Source organism: Macrobrachium nipponense, chromosome 48, assembly GCF_015104395.2.
Source record: "Macrobrachium nipponense isolate FS-2020 chromosome 48, ASM1510439v2, whole genome shotgun sequence".
Lineage (NCBI taxonomy): Eukaryota > Metazoa > Arthropoda > Malacostraca > Decapoda > Palaemonidae > Macrobrachium > Macrobrachium nipponense.
Window position 1 is genome coordinate 14,725,232 of NC_087223.1, and position 14,238 is coordinate 14,739,469.

Consider the following 14,238-nt stretch of genomic DNA (forward strand, 5'->3'; position numbering starts at 1 on the left):
AAGTCTCTAGAATAATATTTCGATTTACGGTGAATTTTTGAAAAAAACATTTTTTTACGTCCGCGCGTTACAAATTCATGCAACATTTTGTGATAATATTTTTTCTGTGTTGCTTTGATTGTTTTACAATGTGTTATATACCAAAATGATCGCAATTTAGTGTACAATTCAACGGGGAAAAATTAACTCCTTAGGGCTTTAACCGTTTTGCTCACAGCACGATTTGAATACAATTATATAAAATTTTATTTTCACGCTATCATATATCCCAATATTTATATATAACGATATTTTTTTTCGTTTCTGATAGTTGCATACTAAACTTCCCGCAATGACAAAAAAAAGGAGCCAAAAATGAACTCTTAATCTTGAAAACTAAGCGCCCTGTGATTTTTTGAAAAAAATATTTTTTCTGCTTCGGCGTTCACTCTGAGACCTCCCCGGCATACGGGAGACGATTTTTATTATGCCACTTCGTCGTTAAAGGGTTAATTAATTGGTTGTCAAATATAAAAGTTTTTGTTTCAGTAGATTATGGTTTCCAGTTTTTTACTATGCAATCTTGTTTTTAAAAAAACAGTTTTGTTTCAGCACGTTAATGTTACCATTTTCTGAATATATAATCGTTTGATTAAAGTGTCTTGTAACCGCACTATAGTTTGTAACGTCAATTGTAATGAATTGAAAATTGTAAAGAGACCATCATACAAAAAATCTCACAATAGTTTGAGAACCACTGTTCTTAACTCATGAAACATTTCTATCATCTGTATTTCATTTGCTCAATATCTTAAATCTCCTCAAGTTCTTCACCGATTGCTTTGAAATTTTGAAACAACATTGCATTCGAATACACAAGTTTGTATCATGGGGTTTCATCCTACCTCCCCCTTCAGAAGAGGGTGGGGGTGAAAAGGGATTCTCTGAAATGGAGCTGGTTCTGCCTGCAATATGGGGGTGGTTGTGCCCGTAGACTTAGTTACTTTACAAATTTTTCATACATAATTGAGAAGGGGGTTGACAGAGAGAGAGAATAAGAGAGAGTGGAAGTGAGAGAGTAGACGGGGTGTTAGGGAGGAGGAGGAGGAAAAGAGAGAGAGAGAGAGAGAGAGAGAGAGAGAGAGAGAGAGAGAGAGAGAGAGAGAGAGAGAGAGAGAGAGAGAGAGAGAGAGAGAGAGAAATTTGGTATTAGTGAGAAGAAAGAGGGAAAGAGACAGTGATGGTCAGAGAGAGAAAGAGTGAGTAAGAGGAAGGAGCTTCCTCTTTTCTTTCTTTTCCATTTAACCAGACTGGGCCACAGCAACACATGGCCGGATACAGCTAGTAACCAATAAAAACACAAGTTTATAACCACAACTTTACTGAAGCTTTGTGGTCGAGTATTTAGTCACTGGCAAATGTTTGGATATTGGTATTTATAAGTTCACAATAGCATTCATATTCACTCTCACATGATTTATATTAAGACCAGCTTAACCTATAATCAGTGGCTAAAGGTCCTTCCCTCGAAAGAAAAGGTGCAATTGTAGACACATTAAGAAAGGGATTCCAAGTACTGTATGTCACATCTTAGGATTCAGTGGCTGAACTCTTTATCTGTCTTGGGTAACTCGTGGTCTTCACTACAAGACTTGAGTAAAAAATGCTTCACTGTCAAGGCCATCCATTTGAAATAGAGACAATACCAATAATTCCAGTTCCATGCCCTCCATAAGCAAATACAGTACATATACTGATTGTAGGGATCATAATTTATACATAACCCAATGCTACGGACAAAGAATAATACTGTTTCTCATGTAAAGATATCTTATGGAGGTAAAAAGCTCACATAAAAATGATTAGCACCTTCAGTGACTTCCAATGAAAAATTACTTGGCAAAACTGAAACAGACAAAATGCATTGCCTACTTACACTCTTCAGCTGGAGTCCACCTCTGATTTGCTCCAAAAGCTGACTCCTTGAATCTGTTACTGGTTGCCTTTCAGTAAGTTTCACTTTCTGGTAGGAAAAAAAGCTTGGATTATAAAAGGAGCACCATGATATTATAGTCTGAATTACATTACCATACTGATTTTCCTACTACTGGCCAAAATAAAGGCAACACAAGTTTTATCAATACAGCATAATTTAAAGAGAATACAATAAGGTACCTCAAAATTTTCATCTGAATAACCCAAAGTCTTTGTTGAGGAGTTTCTTGGTATACTTCAGAGGACGACGATCATTAAACATTAGCCCAGTATTTTAATCATTTTAATTTTCTACTTGTTTTGATGGAAAACACAAAATCAAATTGAAGCACTGCAAGTGAATAAAATGTCACATATGTCTATAAGCCAAACAAAACAATATGGCAGTATTGTCATCTGTGTTCTGTACAGAATAATGGAGCTAACTTTTAAGCATAGCATTTGTTTTGTTTTTCTGTAAACACACAGTACTTTGAAAAGATCTTTGCTAAAATAAACTAATCAAACATCTGACAACTGTATTTTCTTCATACAACAATCCTCTAAATCCTAAACTGAACTCAGAAAACCATGTAGTGTCTTATGTCTGTAGTCTGGTTTTGAGGAAAAAATATGATTGAAGGCCAACAAAAAGAACATTCAATCTCAAGACATTGGTCAGGGTGTGGTCTTTACAAGATAGAAATTACAAAGTTTTAATCAAATTTGGGATTGGTGGCGACGAGGTCTAGGTGGCAACTGTAGGCCTCCATCGCTTATGATTCAGAGATGATGCCTCAGTTTCATCCAGCCCAGTAACTTGATTGAGGGGTGGCTAGAGGTGGGCACTATAAGTTAAGGCTGCAGGTTTATTAGCTATGAAAAATACCAATTGATTAAAAATTTGTCATTTGTTCAATGCAAAACAAACCTGGGTCTTAACTTATGGATAGACTCACTTTTGGAGGGAGGAAAGAAAGTCTGAAACTGACTGGAGGTTCAACACACCTGGTAACTCTTCCTGGCCTCTAGAAACCATGGAAATGAACCACAGCCTCTGACGTGATAAATAAATTATTATTTGACAGTCAGACTTCTGGGCCTTTGTACAATGTGTTGTGACAATGTATTGCTTGTTTGTATGGTGCTTTTACTTTGCTTGGAACCAGTGATTATTCAGCAACGGGACCAACGGCTTTACGTGACTTCCGAACCACGTCGAGAGTGAACTTCTATCACCAGAAATACACATCTCTCACTCCTCAATGGAATGGCCGAGAATCGAACCAGCAACCACCGAGGTGGGACGCCAATACCACACCAACCACGCCGCTGAGGCGCAACAAACCTTCGTAGCCACCAATAGTTTGCTATCAATCCTCTCTCCCTTTGCTAGAGAGAGGAGGAACTTGCTTTTACAAAAGTTTTAATACTCATGTAGGAATAAGCAAAACTCAAGCAAAAAAGCTGCAGTCTCACCTGTATAACACATGATCCAGCACATGATGGAATGACTTCTCATTGCCCACCAAGTAGAGAAGAAGAGAAAGGAAAAGGAAAGAGACCAGTCATTTCATTCATTCTCACTTTCATACACCGGACCCAAGGAAAGTGTCAAAGGACCTGTGGGCAACATCCCACAAATAGAAGTGAAGTGAAGGCGGTCTGACAACGCCATGTGACTGCCTTTAAAATCCTTTGAACATAAAAGTTCTTTTTGAAAGCCAATGAATGGCCTAACCCTCTAACATCATGTGCTCTTGCATGCACTGTGTTAGGACTGGGGCATGAAGTCGAACCATAAGCTTGTCTGATAGTTTCATGAAGCCAAAAGGAGATCATATTCTTCAGACACTTCTTTCTTGTTCTGCACAGTGCTAAGGAAAAGCCTTTGTCACCCTGATCTCAGGGGAGTCCTTCTCAGATAGCAGCTTAGTGCTCTGTCAGGGCAAAGGAGCAATTCATCCGGATTGTTGTCAACAGTCATTAAGGAATGGAATGGAAAAGGATTCAAATCTATCATCATGAGAAGAGGGGTTTTGAGTCTTAGCCACAAATTCCAGGACAAATTCAAATGCTACAGACATCCAACCCCTCTTATATTTGACATCAAAGAATAGGCCATGGAGTTCAGCAACAGGTTCCTGTCTGATGCACGGTGTAGAGGCTTGAACAGAGCAAAGGTGCTGTCCAGTGCCAAAGTCAGGTCCCAATTGGGTGGTGTAAGTTCTTGTGGAGGGCAAGGTGGGTCAAAGCTCTTGAGAAGCATTGAAATCTCCCATGAGGAAGAAAAACTTACATTCCTCACATGTAAAACTGCACTCAAGACAGCTCTGTAGCCCTTGATGGAAGACATGAAAAGATGTTTCTCTCTACAGAAAAAAACAAGAAAGTCTGCTACTTGCTGAATAGAAGTTCTGACTGGAGAGAGACTCCATTGACAACACTCACCACAGTAAACGGCCCACTTGCCCTGGTGTACGGCTGACAAAGATCTTTTGAGAAAACCATACATCTCTAATGCTGCTCTGTAAGAAAAGCCTCTCACTCGCAGGAGATACTGAATAGTCTCCAGCCAAGAAGAGATAGGGACCCTACTGAGTGTGGTCTCTGGAAGTTGGGTTGACACAGAAGATTGTGCCTCGAAGGAATCTCTGTGAAGAGCTTCTGACACTAGGGTTATGAGATCAGGGAACCATTCCATGTTAGGCCCGAAGGGAGCAACTAGTACTAGTGTGGTCGAATTAGCTGAAAATGACGGTCAACCTGGAATTCTTTTTCCCTGTAACATATTTAACAGCATTGAAAGTGCAATTTTACATAAATTTGAAAAATCATATGCCTTACTTTGCCTTATTTGGGGAAAAAGTTGCTTGTGTTTGAAGAGAGGGAGGTCTACAGAAATGATTCCATATCCCATCACATTAAACAAGAATTCCACATTAATATTAAGGTTAGTCACAACTATTGGCTTTTTATTCAAAGATATATTGAACAAACTGAACATAAGGAAGGTCAGGAGAATGTACAGGGGCCTAGGGCCCAAACGGTCCAACAAGTGGTCTTCATAATTCAATATTTATGACTTCCGCACAGCGTAACTCTTCTAACCTAACACTTTTGCAACAAATATTGGAGGAAAATTTAAAACAACAGAGAAAAGAATGAAACAAAAGTATATACTCTTGTGTTTTGAAAACTAACCAGCAGTGTTATTAATGATTATTAAGTCTAAGGATCCATTATGTAAGTATTGACACCATCGTCTGTGATATCGACATCTGCAACAACAAATCGATTTTGGCAGTCCTTGCCTCTACAGTCACCACGAGCTAAAACACAGTTGAGCCCATTCTTCCAACAAGAGCATGCCTAAGTGCCACAGGTATTTTTTGAGGACATTTTACATTTGCAGTGAATGTACTTAAGGAGATGAGGTGGGCCTGGCTGAAGGTCAGTTTTGACCAGAATCAATGTGTTCCCCTGAAACACCCATTTTACGTCCAAATATTTCCAATGGGACACCTGCAGAAGAAATCTCAATGCATGAAAAGGTGCTGCGCTTTCTGATGACGGGAGACGTCCAGGGTCGAGAGCAGAACGGGAGGCAACATTTTCCATGAATTTCTTCAGAAAGGGCAACATTTGATGATGTCATTTGGCCTCTTTGATAAGGTTCGTGTGACTTTAGGGACCATTTGTCTGTGTAGCCATCAGATACAAGGATCACAGAATCATATCAAGCCAAAGTACTGATCTGTAACCTGACTATATGTTTCTTTTAATGGTGTTGCAGTAATGCAACACCATCCACCATGCATATAATGGTATTAACATCACACGATGCTACCTTCTTGAGGAGATAATTCCACAGCATTCATTTTGATATCTTCCTCATCATACCATCAGTACCTGGAGTTATTTCAAGTGTTCGCAATCTGTCGCTAAAAGTGTTTGTGATCTGTTGGTAATAAGATTAATGTGAGAATAGTAAGATAAAACATCTACTAAGTTAGTTTATCGAGTGAATTATTGAAAATTCGCACAGGATGGCAGAGAGCTCCAACTGTGGGAAGCAATGGCAAAATCTCACATGCCTTGCAGATATGCATTATGATGAGTTAGCAGGAAGGGAACTGGCTTTTCTCATCTATGAGATCAATAACAGCCCTAACCAAAAAGATGCAAAATGTTCATAGACATACTGGAAGGATATGATCCTTCAATCTGGGACAAGTCAGCAGAAAATATTATGAAAATAAATGAAGGAGTACCAAATAAAATTAAAGTGGTCAAGAGACTTATAAAGAAAATTTACATCAATCAACACATTCCAACAAAGAAAATGAATAAGGTGAACATTGTGAATATACTAATTGATGCAATAGGAAAAAGAATGCCTAAAGCATGTAAACGGTGTAAGGTGTGGTATAGCATTGTAAATCCACAAAACCTGATCAAGAAATGCTATGCATGCAACATACTCACGCATCCTCAATGCGCAGAAGTCCAGCAAAATACAAGTAAGGATACAAGAGTATTTTACTCAATATGTCTATCATGGATAGATAATGTTATTAAATTGAGACAATGTACAAATAGTAAAGGATGAAGAAGATGAGGAAGAGGAAGAAGAGGAAAATGGAAAAGAAGAAAATAAAACTGAAATAATAACACGAGAAAAAATAATGAAAACAAAGAGCAGGACAAGAGTATAGATGCAGAGATACTCATAGATACTACATATGAGGCAATAAAGCAGCATACATACGATGAAATAAATTACGACATGACAACACAAAATTAAATCCCAAAGAGACTTTACCTAGATCTTCATACTGATGGGAAAGGGCAAGACAAGAGAAAAGAAAAGCACAGTCTGCACTCTTTTGAAAAGAGGGAATTGCAGATTCTGTGAAAGAAGTTACTACAAACTTCCCAAGGTATGTCACAATTATGAGATTTATGGCAAATGTGCATACCTAGATAGTTATGAGGATGAATGCAGACATCTACATCCAAAAATATGCAAAAACTTAAAAGAAGGAAAAGGATGTAAGTTCAACAAAAATGTAAATATATGCACCCTGTAGTAGCCATGAATCAAAATCAGTTAAATAATAAAATCCAAAATAAACAAGAAACAAATAAAGAAAGGAACAAAGAACATGAGTTGAAGGAAAAAAACAAGTCATCACCGCGCTATGGAATGTCAGCATCGAGAATGCAAGCATCAGCTCCAAGATACAGTGCAAAGAACAAGCACTGTATATACGATGCCAGGGGATGGTGCACATATGGAGATAATTGCAGATTCATACACAAAATGAATAATCATGAAAAAGTAAGATCAAATATATTGGAAAAGTTGGATTATTTAATGTCAGAATTTCTAGAAATGAAGAAAAGAACAACATACCAGAACAGGAAAGAGACATGGGAAAATCCTTATTATTACCCATATTAAATGAAGGAGATAACACACAAACCATCATAGTGATGAATGCGCAGGGTTTAGTTACAAGTAACTCAAAATGAAAAATAGAGTACTTAGAAGAACTAACCCAAATTGAAAAGAAAATAGATATAATGAATTCATGCATTATTTTGTGATAATATTTTCTCTGTGTTGCTTTTATCGTTTTACAATGTGTTATATACCAAAATGATCGCAATTTAGTGTACATTACAAAAAAAAAATTAACTCGTTACCTTTAACCGTTTTGTGCATAGCGCAATTTGAATACAATTATATATGAAATTTTGTTTTAGCACTATCATATATCGCATTATTTATATATGATAATGATAATTTTTTTCATTTCTGATGGTTGCAAACTAAACTTCAGGCAATGACAAAAAAAAGAAGCCAAAAATGAACTCTTAATCTTGAAAACTAAGCGCGCTGTGATTTTTTGAAAAAAATATTTTTTCCGCTTCCGCGCTCACTCCGAGAACGCCTCGGCACACGGAAGACGATTTTTAATATACCCCTTCGGCGTTTAAGGGTTAAAGACCTTGGTGTGATGTTGAATAGGAACATGTTATGCAATGATCAAATAGCAATTCTGTTGGCAAAATGCAAAGCAAAAATGGGGATGTTGTTATGGCACTTCAAAACAAGAAAAGCTAAACACATGATTATGCTTTATAAAACGTATGTACATAGTCCACTTGAATATTGCAGTATGATGTACCCACATTACCAAAAGGATATTGCACAAATAGAGAATTAACAAAGGTCCTTCACAGCTAGAACAGAAGAAGTTAAGGAAATTGACTACTTGGAAAGACTACAATTTTTAAAATTATATAGTCTAGAAAGGAGAAGAGAACGCTAAATGATAATACAGGCATGGAAACAGATAGAAGAAACTGCCGAAAACATCATGGAGCTATAAAATATCAGAAAGAGCAAGCAGAGGTAGATTAATATTGCCCAAAACTTTACCAGGAAAACTAAGGAAAGCACACAGGACATTAATCCACTATACACCAGCATCGACAATGCAATGTCTATTCAATGCATTGCCAGCTCATCTGAGGAATATATCAGGAGAAAGCGTAGATATGTTTAAAAATAAGCTCGACAAATATCTAAGCTGCATCCCAGACCATCCAAGATTGGAAGATGCAAAATATACCGGAAGATGCATTAGCAATTCTCTGGTAGACATTAGAGGTGTCTCACACTGAGGGACCTGGGGCAACCCGAACAAGATGTAAGGTCTGTAAAGTAAGGTCTCTCTCTCTCTCTCTCTCTCTCTCTCTCTCTCTCTCTCTCTCTGAAAAATTCCTATCCAATGGTCTCTCTCTCTCCTCTCTGTTATTGGCTGTACATACGTATATATTTTCAATGGTAAAATGTTCAAGATGACTTTGAAATGATAATAATAATGATATTGTTAGAATACAATAAAGTTTTGTACATACTTACCCGGCAGATATATACTTAGCTTATGTCTCTGACGTCCGACAGAAATTCGAATTTCGCGGCACTTGCTGCAGGTAGGTCAGGTGATCTACCCCCCTGCCGCTGGGTGGCAGGAATAGGAACCATTCCCGTTCTAGAACCAGATTTTCTCTTCCACCTGTCTCCTGAGGGGAGGCTGGGTGGGCCATTCATCGTATATATCTGCCGGGTAAGTATGTACAAAACTTTATTGTATTCTAACAATATCATTTTTGTACATGCAACTTCCCCGGCAGATATATACTTAGCTGATTGACACCCTTGGTGGTGGGTAAGAGACAACTATTTACTGAATAGACAGGTAAACAACATACGTTGTAGGTAATAAATAAATAAAACCTTGGTTCCTACTTGTTCAGGCGGAAGATTCCATGGCTAATGCCTAGGAATCTGCTTCGCCTCAAGAGCCTCAGCGAGGATGTGACCTATGGCTAAGAGTTCTTGTGGGTCTGTCGATGGCGTCTTATCCATTTACTCGACAGAGCCTCTTACATGACAATATGCCTATGCCTAGTGGCATAATTAAGGAGCACAACACCGATCCCGATCACCTGATCCTAACACGAGGGTTAGTGCTTAAGTTGAAAAGAGTTATCCCCAAACTCCTTTCAAACAACCCAAAGAAAAAAACACGACGTTAAATAAAATTTAACTCACTAGTTAAGGATCAGTATCGGCTCCCTATCCCAGCAATGTATCCGCAGACACGTATCAACCAAGAGAGAAGGATCTCTCGTAGGTTATCTTGACATCCTTCGGATAATGGGAAGTCAACACAGAGTTGCACCTCCCGTATGTGACAGCTAATATGTCCTTATGACATATTGTTAAGGAAAGAACAAGAATTCGGAAAAGCTCGCACTTCATGCGCTTTTAATTCTCAGCTGTTTGAAGGAATCATCAATGCACTTATCAAGTGCTTAGGAGATCACATTGTCTCAAAGAAGGCCAGGGCGTTCTTTGATATAGATCTCTTCTGGGTGAAGCCTGGAGCCTGGCTAGCGCTTCGTGCCTGGCAGGCGCCTAGCGCCTGTCTAGCGCCTCGCGCCTGGCTGGAGCCTTGCGCCTGAATGGCGCCTAGAGCCTGGCTGGAGCCTCGCGCCTGGATGGCACCTCGCGCCTGGCTGGCGCCTGATTGGCTCCTCCCTCCTGGCTAGCACCTCGCGCCTGGCTGGAGCCTTGCGTCTGGCTGGCGCCTTGCGCCTGGAGCCTGGCAGAAGACTTCATGATTACTGTCTATGAGTCTGCATGCCTCAAGAGTTTCAGCGAGGTAGGGACCTATGACTGACAAACCCTTCTGGATCATATCAATGGGGGCTAGCCCGCTTACACGACAGAGCCTTCTCGGATCGTGCCAATGGGGGCTGACCCACTTACATGGCAGAGCCTTACCTGTATCATATCAATGGGGACTAGCCCTTTTACATGACAGAGCTTTAGGTTTCTCTTTACTGGAAGGAGCCTTGCGCCTGGATGGATCCTCAATCCTGACTGGAGCCTAGCCTTGAAGGAGCCTGGCACCTGGATGGCGCCTGGCAGGCTTCTAGAGCCTGGCTGGCTCCTAGAGCCTGGCTGGCGCCTCGCGCCTGGCTTGGCTCCTCCACACTTGCTGGAGCTTGGAGCTTGGAAGAGTCTCTAGGCTGTCTGGCGATGTCCACATCGGACACTCTTATATCTGTCCGATTTGTTCGCCTCTGGCGCATTTGCGCCAGGTTGGAGGTCCGCTCCTTCTCAGTATCCGACCATGACAGAGTTCCTTGGAACTGTCCGCCTCTGGCGTTTTTCGCCTGTATTGGCATTTGGCGCCTGGCTGGCGCTACATTGTCCGAGAGTCCTGAACAACCACATAGTTTATCAGGAGACTGGAAAAGGGTGGAAGAAATTCTTCCCCTTTGAGCTTTTGGCCCCTGGCAAGGGGAGGTGATTGTAGTCAGCTACATCCAGTAGACGACAGGATATCTAACAATACGAGAGAGAAGAGTCTTCCTCCAAGGAGGATCCTTCGTGAATACTTCCTTTGCTAACGAGATCTCTTTTTACATGTTGATGAGGTTCCTCGTTGCAGAATCTTCCCTATCCTTGCCCGAAGGAAGGGAAGGAGTCTGGAAGTCGAAGGAGACTCAGAGCTGAAATTGGGTGGAATCCTGATTTCTAGCTCTTATTTTATCCTTCTGAATACCTTCTGGGAAGCATTTCGAGCCCTCATTGCACCCCGAAGACTCTGTAGGCAAATGTTTAAACCATCTCTTCTTCTGTAAATGAAAATGTAAGTACCCTGCCTGGGCAACGAAACTTCTATCTGAAAGCGTTGCGTCAGGAATAGAGGGTTTTAGTTCTTTTGCTAGACATACTATGCTGGCAAGAACCCATTGCCGAGTCTCCATTGAATCTGAAGCGAGATTCCAATGCACAAAAAATTCACTTGTCTTCTTGGTCGTTTAGGGCTAAGAGAAACAAAGAATTCCTTCATAAACTTTCTCAAAGAAGTTTGATGAGGAGCAGTTCCATTTTGTCGGAACACGGAATCTGAGGCCACAAAAAGATCCCATTCGAAGTACATGATATCCTATTGCGGTATCGTATAAGATCCCGAAGATCTTAATCCTCGGTTATCTCTAATTCCCCTTGTAGAGACAGAGTATAGCCTTTTACTGCGTTCTTTGATAGCAGATATATGTAATAAATACATTTTAGAATTACATATCTGTAAATAAAACCCATGACCTGAGGTCATTGGCGAATTAGGAGCGTCCTACGTGACTAAATCAAATCTAGATCACGCTATGCAATGCCTGCAGTAGCCTGGTTTAAGTTTGTTTGAAAACATAATCATTTTACATTTCTGTCAACTAGTCATAACAACTTCCATGGGAAGCGGTTGACCTATTAACCTGCGCCGGAACTTTGTAACTTCCGAGCCGGCGGACTACGTATGTTTTTATGTGAATCGCTGAGATAGCTAATGTATCGCTATCAACGTGATGCTCTAAGAAGTTAGTTCATTCCTATCGATCAAACGGAACGGTCTCCTGACCGAACTGTCTCTCTTGTTATGGAGTGCAGAAATAAAGTTGTTGTACTATTATCAACTTATCCGTTTGAATCATCTCCTTTACACTAAGAAGAACCATTTTACTAAGATACCACATAAGAGAGGAGAAAAGAAGGAACCAGTAATGCTTACGAACAACAGTCGTAAGAAAAGACAAACAGTCTTTCGCAAAAGCGAAATGACCAAGAATGGTGGCAGCCTCTATGAAGAATAACATTAACAAGACCCATATCAGCCGACCGAAGAACTGCAATCACCAACTTCCAGCTATAAGTCAATAATAAACAGAGGAAACGGGATCTTCAATCAACGCAACATTTTATGAAGACGAAGATATGTCCTTCATCGAGAAGAAAACAAGCATCAACATCGACGATTGAGTGACTGTTATCACATATCTCCGAGAATCAACACCGGACGAGGAGCAGCATCAAACATCAACAGAAAGAAGAAACATAAAGGAAACAACGCGCGATCACTAGCAAGGACGCGAAGAGTAGGCCAAGAGGAAGCAACGTGAGGAAGGGGGCTGTGACGTCATCAATCTTGGACTTCTTCATGCAACCCGAGGAAGGGAGGAGACCGTGACGTCATCACGACTTCCGACGCGGGAGAGAGGAAACTGTGACGTCATCCCATGTCAACAATCCTTCCCCATATAACCCAGAGCTAAGTAGAATTTTATCTATTCAGGTTTTTTCTCAGTGAAGTGTTGTTCATCAGGAGTCGATCGTCCAATATTACAGGAGGTGAGTTGTTCGCCATCTTAATCTTCATTCATTACAGGAATCAATCTTCAACTACAAGTTCTCGCCCGCAGATTCTTTTTCTCGTTGTTGCGAATCGTTTTCTTGCAGGAATTCTCCGTATAATATCTTTATCAAATTATCTGTATTTCTGTTATCTTTTTGGGGGATTTTCCTATTATTTGCAACACATTTTTATTTTATATTGAATATGCGTTTGCGCAGTGGACGTTCGTATCTATACAGTGTTAGTGAAACAGTTAGGTATCGTATCAGTCGGAAAAAACACGAATACAAGAGGAACACCTATAAAACCAAAAATCCAGTAGTAAAATTAACTTGGTTCAGGACACTAATTTTTCCTGTTCAAGGTCCTGGAGGTAAATATAGGTTTGAGTTCTTCGAGTTCTACGCGTAAACAAGCTTCTATGGCTCAGCCTAGTGTTGTAGAACGGGAGGCAGTAATGGCCGACCGGTTAAATGAACATCAGAAAAACTTACGTAACTCCACGTGGGTTACAAGATCCAATATCGCTGTGAATGTGTTCATACACTTGATATATTTAATCTGTATGGCAGTCATGTTGCCTGTAGCTTTAGTGCGGTGTTGTGTTAAAAAGCTAACGCCTGACAGTACGGAACTAGGTGTGTATAAACAGATAAAAGCACACATGTCTAAATGTACTGACCTTGATCCCTTGCTTACTCAAGCTTTTGCAAAAAATGAGGATAAGCCACAACAAGTAGACGAAGTTAATCATAATCAAGCAGCAGGGATGACTTGTTACAATTGCAATAGGCCAGGTCACGTAATGTCAGACTGTCGGACGCGTTTTTGTTCAATTCATAACAGTACCACACATTCATATAATCGATGCTACTCGCGGAATCAACAGCAGAATCCTAAAAACACGCAAACAGTTGCCTATGTAAACAAAAAGAAAGGTCCTCAGTACTATAAAAACAAACAAGCAAACAGGAATGCTGCTCAACAGCAGAACCAAACAAATCGTGCTTCAGGTACCTCTGTTCCTGGGCCGTCTAGCCAGAACTCGCAAGGTCAAGCAAATTTTTAAGGGGTGCTAAACAAAGCAAATACCAAGTAGTTCGCTCCAAGGGGGGAGAGGACGATGTTGGGTCATCCATATCAACATCTTTTGTATCAAATAATCAGTTTAATCATTTATCAGATCATTGTGAGGCAATCGATTTTCCTATGAAACACACGGCCGAATTAAAAAAATCTGTGCAGGTTCCCGTAGATTTGCAACAAATTCATGCAATTATAAGTCAAGACGAGTTACGACCAACCTTACATGCAGTAAATTTGGACCAAAAGTCATTTACTTTGTTCTTTGATTCTGGTAGTCCACGTAATATCATGGATTTGAGGACTCATCATGTACTCTTTTCAAACTTCCCTATAGAGAAGTCCGGAGTAAGACTCTCGGGTATAGGAAATAATGAATTAAATGTGGTAGGAGTAACTCATGTTCAGTACAAGGTCGGTAAGC

The 14,238-nt window shown here is 40.1% G+C and overlaps 1 protein-coding gene across 6 annotated transcripts in view; it reads right to left on the bottom strand.

Moving 5' to 3' along the window:
- Positions 1-14,238, bottom strand: part of LOC135205053 (actin nucleation-promoting factor WASL-like) — a 250,054-nt gene that overhangs the window by 13,963 nt on the left and 221,853 nt on the right. For all 6 annotated transcript variants that reach the window (XM_064235319.1, XM_064235321.1, XM_064235324.1 and 3 more), the window contains one exon: positions 1,916-2,002. In XM_064235319.1, coding sequence (XP_064091389.1) covers positions 1,916-2,002 — 87 coding nt within the window. The remainder of the gene's footprint in view (positions 1-1,915; positions 2,003-14,238) is intronic.